Source organism: Eucalyptus grandis, chromosome 3 (assembly GCF_016545825.1).
Source record: "Eucalyptus grandis isolate ANBG69807.140 chromosome 3, ASM1654582v1, whole genome shotgun sequence".
NCBI classification, from domain to species: Eukaryota; Viridiplantae; Streptophyta; class Magnoliopsida; order Myrtales; family Myrtaceae; genus Eucalyptus; species Eucalyptus grandis.
In genome coordinates, this window is record NC_052614.1 from 67,045,490 (window position 1) to 67,069,704 (window position 24,215).

Here is a 24,215-nt window from a genome sequence, read left to right on the forward strand (position 1 = left end):
GCCATAACTCATATAACTCTCACTTTGTTGCCATAACTTTGAGAAAAATTCACTTTAATTTCACATGAAATTTATTGTCAACATGAGTAAAGTAGGATCACTCTTAGGTTCTAAAAGTACTTTGTCTATTAAGGCTACATTTGATTCGTGAAAAATTAATAATTTGAAAATTATTTGTCAAAAAACAATCGCTTGTGTCGCTTACAAATATGAATCGTCCACAAAAATATTTAGACATAAGTTGTCGTCGATAATAGAAATTTTTTTTATTGGCTAATTATTTCAAGTAATATAAACAATTATTTAAGGAAAATGTTTTTGCTATTGTCAACAATTTATGTTTGAACATATTTGTGGATAATGAAAATATTTTTTGCTCACTTATTTTTGTAAGCAAAACAAACGATTATTTTAAAAAATATTTTTCAAATTATTTATTTTTCGCAAACGGATCCTAAGTGTCTAGTCCATTAAAATTTTACATTGCTTGGGCACTTCATTGATTCTTCGTTGGCAACTCTTATAAAACGTGCTCTTGGGCCACATTTCGTTCAATCATGACCATAGATTCCAGTCCCTGCATGTTTCCTGTTCGAAAGAAATCAAGACGATGATTTGAAATTCATATTAAATAGAGTTTCTTAATAATTGTGAAATTAGATTACCTAGCTATAGTTGGTATTGAAATTTCACTTCCATATTTCTGTATTATCAAAATATAAAAAAACCAACTCCTTTGCCACAGTCGCCACTAATGCTGCTAACGATCACTGTTGGTGGTCATTGCCACCGGTCCCTGATGGCCACTGCTGGTCTCTACCTAGTCACGGTGTCAGTGCCAGTGCTTCACTCACTCATTGGCATGCTCGTGTCGATCATCCAAATAAACAAGTTTTGAGTCATGTTTGCAATTCTAATTTAAGTCGATATCTTGTGGCCAAATCTGATCAATTATTCTTTGAGTCCATTAGTTATCATGCATATTTTCTTTTAGTTGTAAATTATTATGATGTATGGATAAGTCTAATTTTATCTAATTCTAATTTCAAATATTGTGTTTTTCATTGATGACTACTCTTGGTTCACTTGGGGTTTTCCCATGTAAATTAAATTTGAAGTACCTACAATTTTCATTGCTTTCATTGTTTTAATTCCGCAATGCCAAAATTTAGTTTTTACCAACTAGTGGGGGAGATGGATATACTAATAGTTCGTTCCAAACATATTTACGTGAAAATAATATTATTCAATGATTTTCTTGTCTAGACACCCCCAACTCAAAATGTCTCGAAATCTTATTAATACATGCTCGTATGCCTCCTTCATATTGAGTTGATGCTCTTTTCGCTACTGTTTGTAATATTAATCGGCTTTCCACTCTTGTCCTATCATGATATTTCTCATTTCCACTTCTTATTGGGGTTCCAATTTGATTACTCGTTCTTTTGGGTTTTTGGACGTGCTTGTTATCCTCTTCTTCCATCTCGTGTCTCCCATAAGCTGGCACCTCATTTTGTGCCATGTGTATGTTTTAGTTATGCATCAAATCACAAAGGCTATCATTGCCTTGATCAGTCAAGTGGTTGTGTTTTTATCGGTCATCATCTTCCCTTTTCTCTTCCAAATTCAATAAGGAAAATCTTCCATTCGTTCAAGGCAATGATAGCCTTTATGATTCGACGCATAACCCACCGTTCAACTCTAAGTCCCATAACCCACTATTTCAGTTCAACCCCTTTGCCTTTTGTTTTCTTCAATTAATCTATTCTTCTTACCTCCTTTATCCCTTAATCTCTTCATTTGCCTCTCTCCATTTCTCTAGCCCAACCTTCTATCCCATCTCTCTTCTCCTCTTGGCCTACTAAACTACTTTCAATTCTTTTGGCCTTCATTGCCCCTCTTTCCAAACCCATTCATAGTATCCCAAACCGACTCCTTTCCCAACCAAATTCCTCCCACACCAGACTTGAAAATCATCTCTATCTAGCTCCTCCACTTTCATTTGGTCTCTCACCCTCATCCTATGTAGACTTGTGCTTTATCAAGAATTTCTAAATTCAGAAAATGTCTAACCTTTCTCAATCTTTTCATGAAGAGACATTGACTAGGTACTTGAGACCATTCTTGACCCATATTGGAAAGTGTCCTTGGTAGATGAATTTAATGCCTTGGTCATTCACATATGGGATCTTATACTACTTGATCTTGTTACTAATCACTCGGTTGTAAATGAATTGTTAAGGTTAAAGAAAAATCTGATGGAACTATTGGACATTTTAAAGTTTGCATCGTGACACGGGGATTCAAACAACATGTTGAATTGGAGAATGATTAGACTTTTGGCCCGGTTGTTAAATCCACTACAATTCGAGTTGTTCTCTCCATTGCGATTTCCCTGGGATGAATCATATGTCAATTTGATGTTAAGAATGCCTTTTTGTACAACATCCTTTATGTGGAAGTTTATATGTGCCAACTTTCCAGTTTCTCTCATATTAAGTTCTCGCATCACAGGTCCTATCTTTGAAAAGCCATTTATAGCTTAAAGCAAGCGCCATGTGCATGATTCTTTCGCTTTAGTAGTTTTTTTTTTCTTATCTTTAGGTTTCATGGCGAGTAAGGTTTGTTGTAGAAAACATCTTCAAGTGATTTTGATGATATCCAAACTATTCTTAGTATATTAGTTACTATGCTGTTTGCAAATGTTTGGATTAAAGGACTACGCAACATCCATAGTGTGATCCATTGGGGAGAAGTTTGCAGATATCCTGTTATAACAAACAACACCAATCAACCTAAAGGATCAAGTACTGATGATGTTTATGTCGAGGTAGTAAAGATCAGATTGATGGTGATGTAACAACAAAGTATATCAAATGATGTTCATTGGGTTAGCTAAAGAGTGGACGTATTTCATCTTCTTATATATCTCACTATGTCCCACTGTATTTCATCTTCTTATATACATTGGCATATAGTTAGTGAGTGTTTGCTTAAACATCAGGCCAAGGTAATTTTTACTTGGTAATTAGCTAATTTCCGCAAAATATCATTAAAGTTTGAAAACAACCTATTTAACCCCTTCTAGGTTCTATTGTTAACCTCAACAAGGTTGATCCATTGTTATTCATCTATGCTTCTTCTTGAGGTTGTCTATATCTTTTGTTGTATGTTGATGATATCCTTGTTAACAGTGATAATCCTAATTTATTATGGTCTTTGATTACTTGACTCTCACAAGAATTTGCTATGAAAGATCTTGCACCACTTCACTATTTTCTTGGCATTGAGGCTTATCATTACTTTGACGGTACAATTTTATCTCAACCTAAGCATGTTAATGAATGTTTGCGTAAGTTTGACCATGTTAAGGTCAAGTCTTTATCTACTCCCTTAATCTCAAATGCTTCATTGTCTGCTAACGATTGTTAGCTTCTCACTTTTCTAATGTTGTATAGATTGATGGTTGGTGCTCTACAATATGTGTTCATGACTAGACTTGATGTTAGTATTGTTGTGAACATGGCAAGACAATTCAAGCATTAACCTAGATTAACTCATTTCCAATATATATATATATATATATATATATATATATATATATATCAGTATTTAGTTGGCACATCCACCCACGGATTGCTCATTGGGCGGTGTTCTCCCAATTCATTGACTACTTGTACAGATGCAAACCGGGTTGGGTGCTTCACTACTCAACATTCTATCTCTGCTTTTTGTGTTTTGCTAGGCACCAATCTTGTTTCATAGAGTACCAAGAAGCAACCCGCCATAGGCCGTTCTAGTATAGAGATTGAATATCGCATTTTGTTCACTGTGTTGTTGAGACTATCTGGATTCATCATTTACTTTGTGAGCTTGGAGTTCCTCTTTTTAATCCTCTCACCATTTACTGTGACAACATCTCTGTCGCATATCTTTCTCTCAATCCAATGTTTCATGAACGTACAAAACACATTGAGTTGAATTTTCACTTTGTTCGAGAGCGGGATGTTTCCAGTGATCTATGTGCTCATAATGTGCCTTTAGGGGACCAACTGGTAGACATCTTCACCAAGGGACTACCTAGTCCACATCATGCATCATTGAGATTCAATCTCTCAACTGTCACACCTAATTCGAATTGAGGGGGAGTAATAAAGTGTAATTTATAAGTATTATAAGGTCTTTTTGTAATTATGTTTGAATATGTACCCTTACCCTAATTAGTCACTTCTATAAACATATATTGTACAATTCTAATTGGGTTGAGCCACCATAAACACTTTATCTTATTTTCTCTCTGACTCTAAACATTAATACACTTCTCAATGATAAGGGAATCATTCTCCAAATTTGATAAAGGTATTTTTTTTTTTATTTGCTCAATTTCTCATGAATTGCTTGGTCATAGCAATTGGGCTATGATTGAGAAAGCACAACTCGAGCTTGTCGTCATTCTAGCTGTTGCTTCTTCTTCTTACTATTCTACATTATGTTGAAATAGAGTCAATCCCCAAAGAGAACATAACTTGGTATTTCCTTTATACTATTTTTGTTGACGCTTTGTTGAATTTCCTTAATTTGGGTTCATGGGTTGTGCAAAGTATGATTGGTTGTGTTATTTATGGCTTTTTGTCTTGAGAATTTTGTTGTTATATGTTTGTTGATCTAGTGATTTGATTTCTCCTCTCTCAAAGATTTTGTGTTGTGTGAAACCATGTTAATGCTCTTGCACACTCCCTCAATCTCTCTTTGCATGTAGCATTCAGTGGCAATGTATGAGATTTTGTGAGATTACTATTAATTATTCTAAAATCTTAAATTATTAGATAAAGACATGATTTAATATTTAAGTGTTCTATCATGATGGAGGCAAGCGCCCGGTTGCTTGCACCCTGGTAGTAGTTGGGCATCACTACCAGCTTCCACTACCAAGTTAGCTTGTTACCTTGACCTTCCCCATCCCCCTAGCTCTCTCTCTCTCAGCATTGATGTGGATGGGCATATTTGGATTTCAGTCTAATAGTTTGATAGAATGACTAACTTGAATAAATAAACAAGCAGTTTAAAGACTTAATTGCTCAAAAAAAAAGAAAGAGTTAAGGGGTGAAATGCAAGTCAACAAAAGTTCAGGGACTTCCCACTCCACTATCCCATATATAGAATCTATGTAGTCACTAATCCCATGATAATTTAGCTCACTAGTATGGCTAGAAAACTATATTTTTTGTCAGAAGCAAAATCATGTATAATGATAGCCAATGGCATTGAACCTTACTTTACATTGGGATAAGAAATAAATTGACAACGGAAGTTGACCCCAATGAGTACATATATGACATAATTAACATCTTGATTAATATCCAAAAAGACTAGGTTTATGCAAAGTACTAATCGTTATGCAGAAAGACCAAGATTATCCTAATATTTAGAAAAAAAATATTGTACAATTTAATTAGTTGCTAGTTGGGACATTCCAAGGAATGCAATTCTAGCTTCACCTACCACCGTGCAAGATAGCCAGCTACCCAAGAGCGAACTAAATAATAATGACTAATTCATAAATTAAATTAAAACTAAGGTTATGTTTGTTTTGTAAAAAATAAATTATTCGGAAATATTTTCCTAAAATTAATCGCCTAAATCACTTGAAATATTTAGTCAATGAAAATGTTTATATTATAAAAAATAATTCATGTCTAAACGTTATTGTGAATGATAAAATTATTTTTCGTTCATTCATTTTTGTTAGTGATATATGTTATCACTTTTAGGAAATTATTTTCCAAATTATTTATTTTTCACAAAGCAGATAGAGCCTAGTACAAGTGCCCTCACATTCAAACAACTATGATTAACTGGAATATAAATCCTAGACAACTAAATGGTTAACGCTTGTAGTTTTTACTGTGAAAATGGGTCGACAAGTTGATGTCAAGTAAGCAATCACTTTTATAGAATATTATTTGCCAAAAATTATGAATAGCGAAAGTAAATTGGATTACAACATGCCATTAATTTTAGAAATGGAATCCTCCTTGAACTGGAAGAAACTATGCGCATAAGATGACTACTATAATCCGATTGCACTTAATTTGTGGTATGTAGAGATTTAACACAAATACTAGCCCCAACAAAAAAAAGAAGGAAAAGCAAAAATTTATCCCAAAGACAGTGGTTGGGTTGAGCAATGTTGTGGCATGCATGTTGCACTACCTAGTAACTCAGCCAAGTCAAGTTAAATATAATTTACGACCCATCTATGACTCAACAAGAACAAAAAAAAAATGCTAATCCAATATGTTAAAAGATTTCAAACTACTCAGCTAATTTAGGAGGCCTCTAGTAGTACAAAAGGCAAAAGAACACCCCAAGTGTCACAACTTGCACATAGGGACATATAAATGCCAAAACATCCAAAAGGTACATTTAAGTAATACTTTTTTTTTAAAAAAAGGACACTCAAGTGCTAACTCCAACTACGTTTGCAGGAAATCCGATGTGACATTATTTTATTAATAAAATCGGTCTACATCTTGAAAATGGAGAGTATGATCGTCTTTCTAAATTTTGCGGAGATTTTTGGTTAATCAGTGGGTGGTTTTATGGATGCTATGGTTGTGAGTTCTCATGAGCTGAAAAATGTGAGAGAAAGTGAGCAAGAAATTGAGTGAGAGTGTGGGTTCTTGTGAGAGATGGATGGATAATGAAATTCTGTAGGCATTGGTGGTGAATTGGTGAGTAGAAGAGAGAGAGACCAAGTGAGCGATCAAGAGAGAGAACATCAAAACTCTAGTTGGCCCCTCCTCAAGAATGCACGAAACCCTAGCCAAGATCGGAAAGCTCAACCTCGATCGATCTGGCTCGATGATCTTCGAGAATTCGAGGAGGAGGAGAAGGGTAATTGTTGCTGAGGAGGCAGTAAAGGTTGAGGTGAGATCCTCCTCGTTGCAGCCCACTCGGGGAGGGTGCGCCACCTGCCCTCGCCCTCACGGTTGATGTAGCCGGCGAAGAGCTTGTCCATCTCAAGCATCTAGGGCCCCCTCTTCAGCCCCACCTTACTATAGCATGGGGTCTTCGTGTTGTCTACGTGGACCATGACAAAACGACATCATTTAGCATCGTCTCGCGTAGTCTATGAGGATGGTGTGACGTCATTCGCCTTGTATACGTGGATAAATTTTTTTTTTTTTTAAAGAAATGCCACATCATTTAAAATTCTTGCTGAAAAAATCATGTCAATTGCTTGGCTGAAAATCCTCGTTGTTGGCACTTAAGTATTTATTTCTTTTTCGATTTTGATACTTAAGTGTATATTTTGGAAGTTTTGTCACTTATTTGTTTCCTGTGCCAAGCTGTGGCATCGGAGGTGTTCTTCTGACCAGTACAAAAGATAGGCCTATGTTAAATGATCCTACACTTGAATTGTTTTATCTTATTCTTCAAACTAGCACTTGGCTTCATTCTTTAGCTCATATAAATAACCTATAACTCTCTAAACTAGACTTCTCCTCCTTCGAAAGTGTAATGTGTGCCATCGCTGCAGCGGGAATGCCATCATTGCATGCGCACAACGAACGTGTTAACTATATTACAATTAGGTGGGTCGTGTCCAATTTGGATTGTGTTAAAAGTGATTTTATTCAAATTGATCCATTTAAATCTATTGACCAATTTTATGTAATACAATTTTAGCGACTCAAACCCAACCTAACCCATATATCAATAAAAAAAACATCCATATTCATACCAAAACATTTAACCTACTTTAAGATCTTCATAAGAATATGCCACTTGGATATATTTTTTTATCAAATTAGAAAAATAAATTAACTAAATAAAATTTGTTAGTAAATAAAAGAAAAAAACATTAAAAAAAAAGAAGCTGAACATTGAAATGTACTTAAAGAACTGGAAGAGTTTTTGTGTGTTGTGAGAAAAGATACAAGGAAATTACCAAAAAGATCCTAATCTAAGGTATTTGTGCCAATTAGTCCTAAACTTTTAATTTTGCCAATTTAGTTATAATCTTATGATGATTTGCCAATTTAGTCGTTCTAGCCAAATTAACCGGAAATCAGTCATGTGGATGTCAACCGTCTTATGTGGCATAGTTGGCATATGACAACAGACGCTGATATGAATAATTTTATTTTTTAAATAAAATTCTGAATTTTTTTTTTTTTTTCCTTTTCCTTTTCCTTATCCGTTTGTTATTATTATTATTTTTAAAGTCTAGTGAGGGTCACCGACTGACCACAAGTGAGGGCCAACGACTCTTGCCGGCTTGTAAAAATTGTTCTAACATCATAGAAAAAAAGAAAAGAAAGAAAGAAAAAGAAAAAGAAAAGAAAAGAAAAATATAATAAAAAATTGTAAAAAATTAAGAACATTTTTTAAAAAATAAAAATTATAAAAAATATTCTAACATCTCCAACTCCACCCAACACATTGCATGCTTTATTCACTACTAGAACACCCGTAAAAAGTTCTTTATTTTTCATATGGATTTGAAATAGGTTACATATCAAACCATTTAAGATCCAGTAAATTGTTAAACATTTATTTCTTGAACTCACTTAAGCCCATTTTAAAAACATAAAACAACACATTTTTAACCTGCACCATCAAATACGAGTTAAAATATGAGTCTTTTTTACCCATTTGGTCACCTCTAATGACAACCATGTTAAAAAATAATTCCACATGCAATGTTATCATCTTCACATTTTATTCCAAGCCGGGAAAAACACCACACGATAAACGCCATTCCGTACATGAATGGGGTCAATGGAGCAAAGAGACACAAATTATTAGAATACGTACATTAATATAGAGCAAAAGGCACGCAATACCCTAACAAATCTACGCAGCTTTCTTCTTGTTAAAATATCTCTCATCGCTTGATAATGGAATTTATAGACTCTTCATATACATGTGATATCCTTTAATTTAGTAGCTTAAGCTACTTTTAACCCAGATTGCACATGAGATGGAGGTTTTAATACATGTGGTCTTCCTGAAGCAGAAAATTGTCCAAAAAAATCTCAAACTTATTTCATTTTTGTCAATTCAGTTGTAAACCTTTTAATTTTGCCAATTCAATCATATACCTTTTAACTTCTTGCCAATTTAGTTCGTCTAGCCAATTTTGACTGGAAATTGCTGACTTGGATGGCCGGCACTGACGTGACACTTTTTAAATAAAATTTCATAATATTTTGAATTTTTATGGTTTTTTCCTTTTTTTTTTCTTTTTTTCTTTTTAGGGGGGTTTGGTGCATGCTAAAGGGATCTTAGTTGTCCCACATCGCTTGGGAGAAGCCCTCTAGCCTACTTTATAACTGCTGTGGTCCCCCTCACCTCTCAAGACGTCTTTTGGGGATGAGACCCCCCAGATTAGCATTAGAGCCTGGTTAAGGTGGATCCGGATGCATGCTAAAGGGATCTTAGCTCTCCCACATCACTTGGGAGAAGCCCTCTGGCCTACTTTATAACTGCGCGGTAGCCAAAAATTTAAAAAACATAAAAAAATTATTAAAATATCATTTAAAAAATGCCACATTAGCGCCGATTGTCCACATCAGCAATTTCAAATCAAAATTGACCGAATGGACTCAATTGGTAAGAAATAAAAATGTTTAAGACTAAATTGGCAAAATGTGAAAATGTTTAGAACTAAAATGACAAAATTGAAAAGTTTAGGATTGAATTGGCAAAAGTGTAATAGGTTTTGGACTATTTGGACAATTTTCCCCTTCGTGGAGCTTGTGACAATGTGATTCTCATCAGAAAAATCTTATAATATGTCGCGAGCTTCCCTAACAGTAAAGCATCTAGGGTTTAACTAATGAATTATTAAGTTCAAACCTAATTCAGGCTCTTCCAAGCCTATACCAACTTACAACTTAAGTTCAAGTTATTAACAAGCAAGATTGATTTATTTCGAAATCATCACTAACCAATTTTTGATGGATCGATTAGAAACCCATGTAAAGTATGGGAGAGTATTTTACTTTTATGAACCGGAGATTAAATGGATTCAAGGACTTGTTTATACTAGATTATTTTAATGCTTTTTGGTGCCTTTTCTCTTTTATTAAAAAAAAAGTTTATCAGGCAATTTGGATTGATTTTAATTCCATCGAAGCATGGGAGAGTATTTTACTTTTATGAATCGGAGATTAAATGGATTCAGGGAATTTTTTATACTAAATTATTTTAACGCTCTTTCGGTACCTTTTCTCTTTTATAAAAAAAAAAAAATGTTTGTCGGGCAATTTGGATTAATTTTAACCCTATCGAAGCAAAGCAATTTGCAACTATGTTAATTAATAACAATATTTAAACCTAAATATGGTTTCCATTACCATATAATTTCAAGTAATTCCTTTTGAGATTTTATTTTTAGTGAACGCTAAATTACGTTATTCTAACCTAAGGTAAACATGCATGATGTACTAATTTTTTTTGTCTGTATGATGTACTATTTTAAGGACATATGACATGACCTAATTCTAACATGTCATGCAATTCTATGTTAAATGACCTAAACAAGCAATCACTAAATAACATAGTATTGATGACGTGGCATGACAACATGCCACAATGACATGACATGATAACATGGCACAATGACATGGTATAGTATAATGATGTGGCATGATGATATGACACATATGAATGACATGGCATATGACATGGAATTTATGATATCTAATCTTATATGACAGGCACGTAATGTTTTTTCTTATCAAAATTTGTAATTAAAATTAATCAAAATAAATTATCTAAAGTAAGATATCATCCAATTTAAATAGGAAGTAATCTTGGTTAAATCCTATCCTAACTAGGAATCTTCTAGAAACTATTCAGTATGCAATCCTATGCAAAATCCTATCCTACTGGGAAATCTTATCTAATGCTTATCCTAATCTATCATGCAATTTTTTTGGTATTTTTCGAATAGGAATTAATCAAACAGGATAAACACCCAATCGCACGAGATCAACATCAAATCAAATAAGATAATCATGAGGATTAAAAAATAAGCACAAAATCACCAAAGATATCCAATCAACTCAAATTTGGTAGCAAATAAAAATCGAACCTAATCTTAGGTCTTAAGATAAAGTTATTACATTTTTCCACGCAATCCATAACCCTATCTCAAGCCTTAGAGATTGAGTTACCGACTATATGCATGTTGTTGATTAGGAAGTAATCCTAATTGAGGATATGCCTATCACTCAAAATATGCAACGTTAGATATCAACAAATTAGGTAATACGATATTTTAATCAAATCGGATGATATTTTTACATAAATTTGAAGGAAAAATGCTTAGCTGACCGTCCTCCATCGAGTGATGGAGTGATGGTCAACTAACGACCACTCATTTTGTGATTCAACTGGTCTCATCTCACCCAATTTTTTTTTTTTAGGTTTTTTTTTTTTTTTTTTATTGCAAGCTTAAATTGACAGATAAAATCTTAAGAGATTTGGATCAATGGGGTAATTTTTCTTTTCTACTAATTCATTATTCTTTTTTTTTTTTTTTTTTACTTCATCCGTTTTATTCGTAATTGATATCATTGGTCTTAATTTTAAGTCATCGGAGAGTCATTCTAAATCAATTTGATTTTGGCGAAAGGATTGTGAAGCCAATAATGATTTTGTTATTAATTGCAAAGCCAACATTTCAAGTGTTTTTTCATTTTTTAAATTTAACAGATCTATATAATGCCATTAACAATTTCTTTCAATAAATGATAATATTTTTTACTCGGAATTATTTTATATTTTAGTATCTAATTTTTTTTTATCATATTCATGAAAATTGATTGTGTGGGGCCGTCTTAGGATTTTATCTCTCAATTTAAACTTGCAATAAAAAAGAAAAAGAAAAAAGAAAAATTGGGTGAGATGAAATCGATTAAAATACAAAATGAGCAGTCATCAATTAATCGTCACTCTTTCACTTGACGGTGGACGATTAGCTAAGCCAGACTCAATTTGAAGATTTGACTTCCAAATTCGAATGGATGGATTGCGAGAGTCGCGGTGGCCGGCAGTGCAAGGACGGGGCGGTGATGCTGTCTGCCGGTGGGGGTGCATAGGGACAGCTATGTTAAAGTTCGGTAGTGCAAGGACGGGGCTAACGTGTATGGACGACGACGGTGGGGGGCCATAGAGACAGCGACATTGATGTTCGGCCTTGCCAAGACAATGCGCTTTAATGACTTAAGGTTTTTTCTAATTAAATTCTAATGGGCTGGATTAATCTTAACTTAGGCCAATTAGGCCCCCTCTCCCTTGTGAATTTCAGCCAAGATTATTGCATGGGTTGGCTAAATCTTAGCTCATTTGCCGGCTCAATTAATATCAAACTTTGATCCTTTAAGGGCCTATTTTAATTAAGCTTGAAAGGGCTAATCACAACTCTGTTAAAGCTCAATGTCCTCATTTTCCTTGTGATTTTCGGCCACTACCTCTCCTTGGGCTGCCGAATTCTGCTTCTTGACGGGTCTAATCCAGATAATTCAACTAAGCTCAGAACCTCAAATCTCTATAGGTCCAATTTAAATGCAATTTTATGAGCTTATCTATTTGTCATGAAAAATGCCCCTAAAAAATATATTTGATATTTATTTTTGTTAGGGGTTAGGTTAGTCCATAATTCTTCTATATAAATTATTCTTAAATGATTAACCAAAATTTAGGTGTCAATATTATATACATGTGGTCTTCCTTAAGCGAGAGAAGGACATTAGAAGTGCTAAAAATTGTGCACGGTACTCAATTTTGTACAAAATATTTATTTTTTGGATCACTCAAGTGTCGTTTTTTAAAAAAGACGATCATTTAAGTGCCATTTCTAATTTGGGTTGCCGGAAATCCAATGTGGCCATAGTTTATTAATTTCTTAGTCCTACATGGCTTGCCGACATCAATTAGTACATAATACCTAAATGATGTCATCTAAAAATTGCAAATAGTGATTATTTAAGTGTCAAATTTTATTTAAAGTAATCATTTTAGTTCCAGTCGTTATTAAAAAGAGACCACTTCAGTAGATTGAATTTTTTAAATAATATGCCAAGTCATATAAATTTTAAAATTATAAATATCACGTATTATTTGTAGCTGGAATTTCTCGTCGTTGGCACTTAAATGATCTAACAAAAACTTTTGATATTAAAGTAAGTGTCGTATACAATTTTTGACAATTCTAATGTTCTTTTGCCTCCTTAAGTTGGTAGTAATGCAATATACTTTCTTGTCAGAAAAATATTAAGTTGTTTGGAAAATCTTATAGAGATCAATGATGTTTATTTATTTACGCGAGCGTAGAAAGAAAAAGGTGTCCTAGAAGAACAAATTTAGTGGAGATGATCAAATTCACAGAGTTAGAACAGTTCGCACAATAGTGAGGTTGAATTTTGAAAGAGCTACCCCTATTTCCATGGTCGCATTCATGAGATAAACTTTTGTATAGTACACCCTGAGTAACATGGTATATCAATTAGACCTCGAAATTAAATGAAAAAAACGTCTTTGGTGAAAATAAACGTTTGCCTTTTCTGTTCCCTATTCTACCTACTTGTCCATCATGCTAAATCAAGAAAGCAGCCTATAAATACCCATCAAGAAGGTTCCGACACTCACAGAAAAGCCTCTGCCCTCTACCGTCATTCATCTACCTTTGTTCCGTCACCTAAATCAAGAAAGCAGCGGAAAAGAAATGTCTCTTCCGATTATGGCAATCTCATCTTCTTCTCCTGCTCAAGATTCAAGCCACGTCCCTGAACGCCGATCAGCAAATTTTCATCCAAGCATATGGAGGGATTATTTTCTCAAATATGCTTCTGACTCCAACTCGATGGTAGCATTTCAGTTGTTCTTTTTCTTGGATTATATTCGGAAATTTTTTTCATCTCTATGTTTTCCAGAAGCTAAGGCCGTAGACAATGATAATCTTGAATGACTGGGCACCATCCCGCTGCATTTGAAAAAGAAAAAGAAAAGAAGTGCTAGTTGATTCGAAACTCCTCGCATATGTTGATCCTTACATGATTCAAAATTTCTACGTGAACCTTTGGCATGCACATATGACTTAACATATGTAGGAACGATTTTTCCACTATTAAAAAAACTAGTCATGATGGAATGATTTTTGGGTAATTTCAGTTCACATTAAATATCGCGGTTAATTAGGTCATAGGCAACCTAATATATTTCTTGCATTCTTACAATTTATGTCGTCTAATTATTTTTGAACTTTCGTGTAGAGTTCTCCTACCAAATCAGATGACCGAATTGAGAAATTGAAAGGAGAAGTGAGGAAGATGTTGATAGATGCTATCGATAAACCTTCGCAAAAGTTGAACTTGATCGATCAAATCCAACATGTAGGAATTGCCGACCATTTTGAAATTGAGATAAATCAGCAGCTTGAACAAATCCACGAAAGCTATTTTAATTTTCACAGCGGCAACAAGGACAGTGACCTACACACAACCGCTCTTCTCTTTCGATTGTTGCGACAACAAGGTTACACAATTTCATGTGGTATGAAATGTTCTAATTCTCATTGATTGATCAGTTGGCCCAATTATGTCGTAGACAATAATTTGATTGTCCATTTGATTGATTAGAGTGAACACATAATATCGCTAACATGTTTAGTTCACTATAGTTTTTATTCGTTTGTTAGTTTACTTTCTCTATATGATTTTCATATCTTGAGTTCTTCACAAAAATTTCCTGCTTTGAAAGGTGAATAGTGCCTTCTTCTATTTCCTCGGTTTAATACGTAATTTTTCCATTGATTCCAGTTGATCTATATGTTGAACATGAATTTTTCATAGTATCTCATGATAACATCTTTTCCCACGTTTTGTTTGGCCATTCAGAAATTTTTAACAAGTTCAAGGACAACAATGGGAATTTCAACGAATCACTCATCGCTGATGTGCAAGGATTACTAAGTCTTTTTGAAGCTTGCCATACAAGGTTTCATGGCGATGATGTTTTGAATGATGCACTTGCTTTTACTATGACTCACCTCAAGTCAATTGATGAAGGAAAAGCAAGCCCTAACCTCAAAAAACAAGTGAGTCATGCCCTAAATCAACCAATCCACAAGGGAATACCAAGGCTAGAGGCAAGGCAGTACATTCCACTCTACCAAGAGAAGCCTTCGCATAATGAAGTCTTGCTAGCCTTAGCTAAACTCGATTTCAACTTATTGCAAGAGCAACACCAGAAGGAACTCGGCAACCTTACAAGGTTAACTTCATGATAGCATGTCTGAAATAGCTAGATGTGCTAAGAACACCCAATCGTCATAGATTGATTTGTACAATTTCAAGTTATCCTAAATTGAAAATCATTTGTAAAATCTACAAGGAGTGTTATTATCTTTGGTTCATTGGTCTAAATACTTTCTATAATTCTCTCAATGAAGTGTATAGAAAGTATTTGCCTTAAACAGGATTTGTTGGTGAACCACAGGTGGTGGAAGAATTTAGATATAGAAAGGAAGTTCCCATTTGCTAGAGATAGGCTGGTGGAGATGTATCTTTGGATGTCAATAGTTTATTTTGAGTCAGACTATGAAGCCGCCAGGGAAATACTCACCAAAGTGGCCAGCGTGGTTTCCATTATCGATGACATCTATGATGTCAATGGCACGTTGGAAGAACTAGGACTCTTCACAGAAGCAATTGAAAGGTATAATTTGCACTCAGATGCTTTTCTCAATTTACCAATTCTAAACTTGTTCAAATTTGATCAATTGTTTATTAGAGTCGAGTGTGATACTTTTTGAACTCTGAACTTAGTTGGGACATCAATGCCAAAGAAGGATTACCAGAGTACATGCAAGCGTGTTACAAGACAGTTCTTGATTTGTATGATGAAATTGGTTATGAGGTGACTAGCAAAGGACAATCATACCAACTCTTCTATGCAAAAGAAGCAGTAAGCCATTTGAAGTTATATCGATCAATTGCAGTTTTTATCCCGTCCACTGGCAACAAAATATTTAAGTCCACCAAACACTTTAAAGCTTGAATATTGACGTAGTTTTATGTTTGAGGATAAATGCTTAGATGAAAAACCTAGTGAGAGCGTACTTCGCTGAAGCCAAATGGTTCCACCTAAACCACGTACCGACGATGGAGGAGTACATGCCTATTGCATTAACGTCCGCTGCTGTTGAGTTGCTATTGGTGACGTCGTTGCTGGGAATGGAAGATTTTGTAACAAAAGATGCTTTTGACTGGTTGTTATACGGCAACTCGAAGATGGTGAAGGCTGTAAAATTAGTTGGTCGGCTCATGGATGACATCGCCGGACACAAGGTATATGAAAGCTCTACTAGTGAACAGCATTGACTTATCTAAATTTTGTCTATTAGATTTTATCAATAGGATAAAAAAGTAATTTCCACAAGATATGTGTTTACAGTTTGAGCAAGAGAGAGGTCATGGGCCATCTTCAGTGGAGTGTTTCATGAAACAATACAAAGTTACAGAGGAAGAGGCTAAGGTGGAACTCCGTAAACAAGTGGCCGATGCATGGAAGGACATTAATGAAGGGTTGTGCTGTCCGGCCATCGTCCCCAGGCCACTCCTTGTGCGAATTCTCAACTTTGTACGAGCTATGCATGTGATGTACAAAGATGAGATAGATATCTACACTCATGCTGGAACCAAGTTAAAAGAGTACGTGACTTCTCTGTACGTCAATCCATTGCCGATGTGATGGTTTGGAAGAACAAGTTTAATTACCAAGCCATCGTAGATTGCTTTAGACAGTTTTCGAATCTGCTGTGTGTGTAATTTAAATTCTGTTTCAACCCCTAAATATTACTGTTCTCTAGCCTGAGAGCTCCTTTTTTGTGGATTTTGAATGAAATAAAATAAGGAGTCTGTAAAAATGTGATGTTGGAATATACTAATGTTCTATATAATGAGCGGTTCGGTTTCTTGATAAATATCAAATATTTTTTCATATATGATTATGACAGTCCTAGTATAGTGACCAGCACTAATTACAATATCTAACAGAAAGCTAGCCAAGTTTCATATGTTCAGACAAATTACTTCATTTGTTGGCCGCATATACCTGATCTTGCGATTATACAATCACTATACCCTTGCGACATAAACTTTAACCTACTTTGCATGGTCCTAATCATATTATAATTATCCATATCATCTTCAACGTAACTAAACAATCATGTCTTATCTCAAAAAATTCTATTCTCTATCATACCATTTCTTTTACAAGAAGGTTACGTAATCTTACATTTTGTTCCACGCAATGCAATCTGTGCTCTGCGCCCGAGCCCAGCCCTCTATGGACTCAAGCTATGGCATAAGGGACTCAGGTGCCTGGGCCTAGGCCCCTAGTACCAAATCCGGGACCGTGGTGCTAATGGCTAAATCCCTAGAGCCTGGGCTTAGGCCTATTGAGGCGGAGCCCAAATTCATTGAGGCTGGCCCTGGACCCTGGTGTCCGTGCACAAATCCCAATGCTTTGGCCCTAGTTCATTGAAGTCGGGCATGGGACTCCGATACCCGTCAAAACTAGAGAAACTATTAGAAAGCAATGTAGTACCAATTGTCCAATGCAATTTGGTTCCGATCAATTTTAGTGTAAGTTCAAAATAAAACCCACCAATTTGGTCGTTGTTCATATGCATCCCAATTCCCAAAACTTTAACCTTTCAAAATGATGTTTGTTCTCAAATAGATTCCAACCTACATGAATCTACCTCGCTATTTCTGGGGATTCCAACCTACATGAATCTACCTTGCTATTTCTGGAAAAGCAACTATATGATAGTGTATATACTTTTGACCGATTGAATGGCCACCCGATGTATGAGCTGGTCGTGTTGACATTGATTTTGTTTCTCATTCCTGAGGTTAGGCGGAGAGCGTGACATTCAGAATTTCCATATTATAATTATGTACTATTCAAAAATTCGTGTTATGATAATGATACTTAGATTTTGAGTTAAGTATTATTTGCCTTAGTATGACAAGTACATGGAGACCTTAATCAAATAAGTAAATTTTGTAGAACACAGCCGGTAATTTTCATGAACTCAAATCGTCTCGGGTTCGACGTGTGAATTGAAATATGTATGTTAATAATAGAATGTTATTAATTAAATTGTTATAGTCTTACTAATTAATGGTTGTTATTAATCGCATAAGTTTTAGTTAATTAATAATATTGTTGAATAATTTGTGTTAATAGTGCTAGAAGAAGGAGAGTGCATTCTGCTTGTTACATTTTCCATTGCAAAATTTATTAGTTAAAATTAGAAGTGCCACATGTCATTGAACAAAAGTTTGCATGGCCATGTGTTCTTAAAACATAATATTTTTGTGGTTAAATTCTTTTACACTAAAATTAAGTATGAATTATTGCCAAAGGATTTTGCAAATGCTCAATATAATGCACTCATTATCTGTATTAGCTATAAGGGGCTTTTAGGGTGCCATGCGCTTTGCTCGCTCCCACGTTCACTACTATCTCTTGGAACAAGTGCTCCTCTCGATGAAATTCTTCGTTGACAAGGTTCAACAACATCTCTACTTGTTGTAACCTAAATGAGAATACTAGTGAGAGACCTCTGAAAAACAAATGGTCTTTCTAAGATCTTTCGATGTTAGGTTCACAATTTAATGATAAAAATGAATGTCTTTATGGAATTGCTATCCATCAATTTAGAGTTATTCGTGCAAAGTTGCAAACCTAATGTTCTAGGGCTCGATGGGACAGTCATCTAGTCATCTAGCCACATGATAGCTATTATTCATTTTAGTGTTGTATGAGACATGATGGTTCGAGGGTTTAGTTATGCACGAGGAAATTATGATGTCCCTATAACTTTATCTCAATTTCATGGTTCAATCGACAAGGCCATTTCCTATGAGGCCGCCCCATAGGACTAGTATTATATATCTTGGGTGGTCTTAAGCCTCTCTCACCCTAAAAGCTAACTTAAAAGTGAAACTTTTCTTCATACTTATAAACTGACCATAGGCCCCAATAATTTGTAACTTGTGACTATTGGATCTAAACTTATTGGCAACGTAGGCTCTAATACTAGTGTTAGATTTTTTGGGTCTCTTTCACCCCAAAAGTTAACTCAAAGAGTAAGATTTTCCCTCACACTATCAACTCCTTTCTTCACAACCAATGTGAGACAGCCTTAACAATATATAGGCTACATAAATTTGGATTTAGCTCATAATCTTCCATTTATTTCTGGATTTTGCATTGTAAATGTTTAGCGATGTTCACCTAAAAGAGAGCCTCTTATTATAATTTTTTTTCCCTTGAAAGCTAGGTAATCTGGACAGATATTATTATTATTATTATTATTATTATTATTATTATTATTATTATTATTATTATTATTATTGGTGGAAAACCCATCAATCAAGATTGATGGAAGGAATTGGGCCAAAAATTCAGTCCCAAAAATTGGGTACGAAAATCACCTGGAAATGAAAATTTCTCTATCCAATTAAACCACTAAAATAGAAATCTAAAGCCTGAGCGAAAATGAGGCTTATTTTCCTTTAACTCAATTTATATAACAACGATCAAATCCTAGGTTTTCAACCCTGTTTTCTATTGAATAAATTGGGCATTTCATTGACGCGTCTATAGGAATGTTCTCAGAGCTAATCACTCTCGAGATAACTAGACTATCTGAGGAAGTCATTAAGAAATTTTAATGCAATAATAAACTTGAGAATTCGATCAAAAATCGGCTATTCGACCATGCTCATTTTAGAGGTCATTATGGCATATATATAAATCAATTTGAGATCAGTGATAGGTCGGTTTGACTGAGATGTGTGACTAATCGTGGGTGATACCACTAAATTGGAAAATTCTCGTCGGCCGACACTAAACTGATTTTCTTATTGTTTTGGTACCTGTGTCGCATTTGAATCATTGAGATTTTCACGACAACCAAGAGTCACCAATGTGTCGAGTGAGTTCATTATGACTTGAAAAAAATCGACCACATGTCATTTGCACTAAATTTTTTTGAAAGTTATCTGGTAACCTAGGTCACGCTAAACACCTGTCGAATGTAAATTAACCGTGAATTTGAATCCAATTTCAGAAAGTGAAGATTCTGTCATGTCACAATAAATTCTAGGAACGTCGACTTAGTCTCAGAAGATTTTTCAGAGATTCCGAGATTTTTATGGAAAATCGTTTTGGATGTTGCGGAAAATTAACGGAAATTCGTACGGGCCGAATTTAAGGGAGTTTTGACTTTCATGCCGAGCTATTTGGCAATGGGCACCTGTAGAAATGGTATAGGCTTTTTCTTCGAGGAAATTAGACATCAAATCTGGGGAATTTGTAAAGAAATCGAAGCTCAAAATCTAGTAGGGCTACATATTTTTGGCATCAGAATGGGTAATTTGGTGGATATTACAAGCTAGAAAGTATTATGAGACATTAGATATTTGTGTGGGCTTTAGGGGGACCAAGCTTTAATTGAATCAAGATATTTAGAGGGACATTGTATTCAATTAGATGGATAAAGATGTTGGACTTCAAGCTTTTCAATCTTGCCGAGCACTCCTCCAGCTGCGATCCATCATCAAACGTCGGTCTCCCCTTTCCCCAGAACCGGAACAAGCTGCCTTGTTTTCATTTTTTGGTTTTCATCCGAAACTCAGCTCTCGCCCCACCGAAATTCTCAACTCCAGCTCTCTCTGTTGACCATCCACCGAAGAAATCTTCACTCGTCCGCAAGCCTTGCTTCCTTTCGTCGCCAGCTACACCGAAGCGAAGACCACCGAACTCTTCAAGGCCAGCGAAGCAACTCCGCCGACCCCCATCTCTTTCTCCATCTCACGCCCACGCGTCCAAGCCCCCATCTTCTTCAACAACCGAAGCCACGAAGCTGCAGCGCCACACGTCCTCAGCGTCGTCGCCCTCGGTCAGCAAACGGACCAGCAGAAGCCCTCCGTTGACCCGCGCTTCTCCCTCACACTGGCAGCACCGAACGAAGCAGCTCCCTATCTTGTTGACCCCGTAAATCCTACCGACTCAGCCGCTCCATCCCGCTGCCGCCCCACCGAGTCTCCATCGTCCTCAGTCAACTCCAGCGCATCTTGAAGACCAACGACTTCTCCAGCTGCTGCGCGTCTTCAGTCTAGCGAGCTTGAGTCAACAAAACGGCGGTTTGTTGACCCAGCAAAGCCATTCGAGCTTCAGCCAATCCAGGTACGTGGCTTCAAGCGGCCACTGAAGACCAGCAAAATTTCCGCAGCTGCCCGTGTCGTCTATTGCTCCACCGAAGCGACGCATCCAATCAACACCAGCTGATCCCCTGCCCGTGTGTTGACTCCAGCAAGCGGCCGAAGCTGCTCTCTCCTTCGATCTTGCCGCGCGTGTCTTCAGTTCATCCAGCCTTTGGGGCCGGTTCAGCACCTGCTTCTTTGTTCGGCCCGTTAATTCCAGCTGCAGCCCATGTGAGATTCAGCCTTTGAAGCCCGCGGACCCAGTGAATTCTTGAAGCCCAGTCGCAGCAAGCCCAGTTCAATCTTCAGCTTTGGGTCCAGCCCATTCGAAGCCAAGCTGTGGCCCGCGAATTCATTTTCAGCCCAGCAGCCCAACCTTGGTTCAGTTTATTTGAAGCCCAAAACTATCAACCAAGCCCAGAAATTTCTGTGGGCTTGCAAGACCTGTTGGGCCTGACCCGAGTGTCCGTCGACACCACCGAAAACTTGGATTTCGGCTGCCGTTGCGCCATCGTCGTGGTGATCCGATCTTTGTAAAGCAAGTGAGTTTTGTTCACTAATGCTTTCTTAGTTTGCTAATGATGCGTAAGGGTTGATTAGATTTAATTAGGTACAATTAGGTGGTTAGATTAGTTTAGAACAATTAAATTAGTGACTTAATGATGCATGTTAGGTGGTTAGACATAGTCATTAGCAAGTAGATAGCTCCTAATATTTACTGAATGCATCTCAGGATTTTTCATGATCCGTCTCGGGCTTCAATTAGGCAATACAGGCCTAAATTGGATTTTTAGTAATTATTTATTAATTTTCGAAATTATTTATTTAATTATTTATTTTCCGGAAATTAGAGAGGGATAGCCAACGACTGGAATTTTATGTTGATTGTCATAGTGCAGTCCATTTATTTAATTGATCTTTATTTTGTGTTGAATTGAATTATTGGTGAAATTGAGAATTATTCTTTAATTGAATAATCTTTGGTTATTAATTGAAAAATAAACGGGCATCGGTTGCTAATGCCAAAAAAATGTTTTGGTGGACTACAGAAAATGGTGGGAATTATGGAAAGGAAGAGTATGGTATTTTGGCTAAGGCTAACCATGTACCCACACACGATAAATTTTTATCGGATATCATTAATATGAGGGAAATAAGCCAATTATTATTTTGATTGAAGATTTTAAGTGTAAAGCACACAGTCTTTGGCCGAGAGTAATTAATCGTGTGAGGGTTATTAGTCACATTGAGCAGACTATTGAAAGATGAAATGATGTATGATTGGTGTGTGACAGTGTGGAATAGGACATGGAAACCACCAAAATTGGAATCGGTTATGCTTGCTGAGTCGTAATTTAGTATTTCCACCAAAGTATGGTTGTGTCCACTAGACTATAATCTATCACCGAATTTAGAACCAGTTGTACACGTTGAGTTGTAATTCAATATTAATCGCCGAAGATTTAGTAAGCCTTGCCCGCTAAGCCGTAATTCAGCATTACTGCCAAAGTTTTAGTAAGCCGTGCTCGTTGAGCCGTAATTCAGCATTGGGATTGAATATTCGAGATGACCGTGTAGGCCATGCTCGCTGAGCTGTAATTTAGCAGTGAATTTGAGTAAATGAGATGAGCCTACCAAGAAATGGGCGAGATGACATGTAATCGACTAAGTCGATTGATCAATGATTCGATCTGATTGATGTGATGTGATCGTGTATATTTGATATATATATTGACTTGTAGGAAGGAACTGAGACCAAGATAAGTCATCTGACCCGTGCGTGCATAGGTAGCCTAGTTAGCATATTGGTTTACTAATTGAGTCTTAGGGGATAGAATTCGCTGAGACGTGATCTTAATGGTTATTGTATAACCATTTTAGGACCCTGATGAGGAGCCTGAGGAGGAGGAACCTGAGGAGAAGAACCCTGATGTGAAACCTGAGGAGGAGGAAGATTTTGAAGAAGAGAATAATCTTGAGGAGGATCCTAAGTACGACCCTAATGAGGACTGAGATTCCATCCTCTTTTGTGAACCCTGTATATGTGTGAATAGTTTTGCGAAGCACTTGAGTTATGCTCTGTATAAAAGTATGGTTGCGAATTTCAATATGAAAAATGTGGCATTACTTTTTCTATCCCATTGTTTTATTATTTGGGGATTTATAACTACTTCCGCATATGCTATTAAAAACGAAAGGGTCGGCGATACATAGTTCTAGGATATCGCATTTTAAAATCGACAAAGTAAAAGAATATGTGCGTGCCTGAGGATCGGGACATGACATCCTGTTTAAGTGGTATTAGAGTGAAGTTTAGAGATTGGAGTGATAAGGAGCGTTGACCATGGGATAGTTGGTAGGAAAGGCCTTTAAATTCATGCTTGTGCAAGTTAATTCCAACCCGACTCAGTTTTGTTCTTCACTGTGCACATTGCACATTGTCATGATTGATCGTCTTCATGAGTCGAATGCCCTAAAGCTTCATTTAAGCACCGTGGAGGGCCCATAAATTACAATTTGCAAAACAGCAAATACCCAAGAAAAGAAACTCTTAGTTTGTTGATATATGCGGACAATGTTATCATGGCATAGACATTTCAATCCTGCACAAGAAAAGTAACATTCAGTTTGGTTTTTGACCATTCTATTCATCGGTTGCACCCGAGGTCATCAGATAGATTTTTCAGACGAAGCTTGTGGTCAAACCTTCTTCTGAGCTTGAAGCATGCAGTCAGCTAAGATAGCTAGTTCAACTATAAGAACATCCTCTTTGAAAAAATTATGATTATCGAGAACAAGTTGATAGCAAAAGTAACTAATCTCTACAAAGAACAATTTGCATTTTTCAAAAGCAATTTGTATTTGCCAAGAACAATTTGCATTTATCAAGAACGGCTCAGATATTATGAGAACAAG

At 36.0% G+C, this 24,215-nt stretch overlaps 1 protein-coding gene and 1 long non-coding RNA gene across 2 annotated transcripts; both read left to right on the forward strand.

The window, feature by feature from the left end:
* Positions 1-13,678: 13,678 nt before the first annotated feature.
* Positions 13,679-16,880, forward strand: LOC104438521 ((-)-germacrene D synthase-like). Its single transcript, XM_010051685.3, has 7 exons — positions 13,679-13,882; positions 14,289-14,568; positions 14,913-15,288; positions 15,514-15,732; positions 15,843-15,981; positions 16,113-16,364; positions 16,471-16,880. The coding sequence occupies exons 1-7, from the start codon at positions 13,742-13,744 to the stop codon at positions 16,765-16,767; spliced, it is 1,704 nt and encodes a 567-aa protein (XP_010049987.2). The 5' UTR covers positions 13,679-13,741; the 3' UTR covers positions 16,768-16,880.
* A 3,730-nt stretch (positions 16,881-20,610) lies between these two features.
* On the forward strand, positions 20,611-23,431 carry LOC120292278. The gene is made up of 2 exons (XR_005550073.1): positions 20,611-21,841; positions 23,181-23,431. It is a non-coding gene; the product is annotated as an uncharacterized LOC120292278 (long non-coding RNA).
* The last annotated feature ends 784 nt before the right edge of the window (positions 23,432-24,215 follow it).

Excerpts from the sequence above, each read along its gene's own strand:
- LOC104438521 (XM_010051685.3), top strand. The coding sequence starts at position 13,742 with ATGTCTCTTCCGATTATGGCAATCTCATCTTCTTCTCCTGCTCAAGAT. Across the intron at positions 15,289-15,513 it reads GAACTCGGCAACCTTACAAG|GTGGTGGAAGAATTTAGATA; the intron begins GTTAACTTCATG and ends GGTGAACCACAG. Across the intron at positions 15,733-15,842 it reads TTCACAGAAGCAATTGAAAG|TTGGGACATCAATGCCAAAG; the intron begins GTATAATTTGCA and ends CTCTGAACTTAG.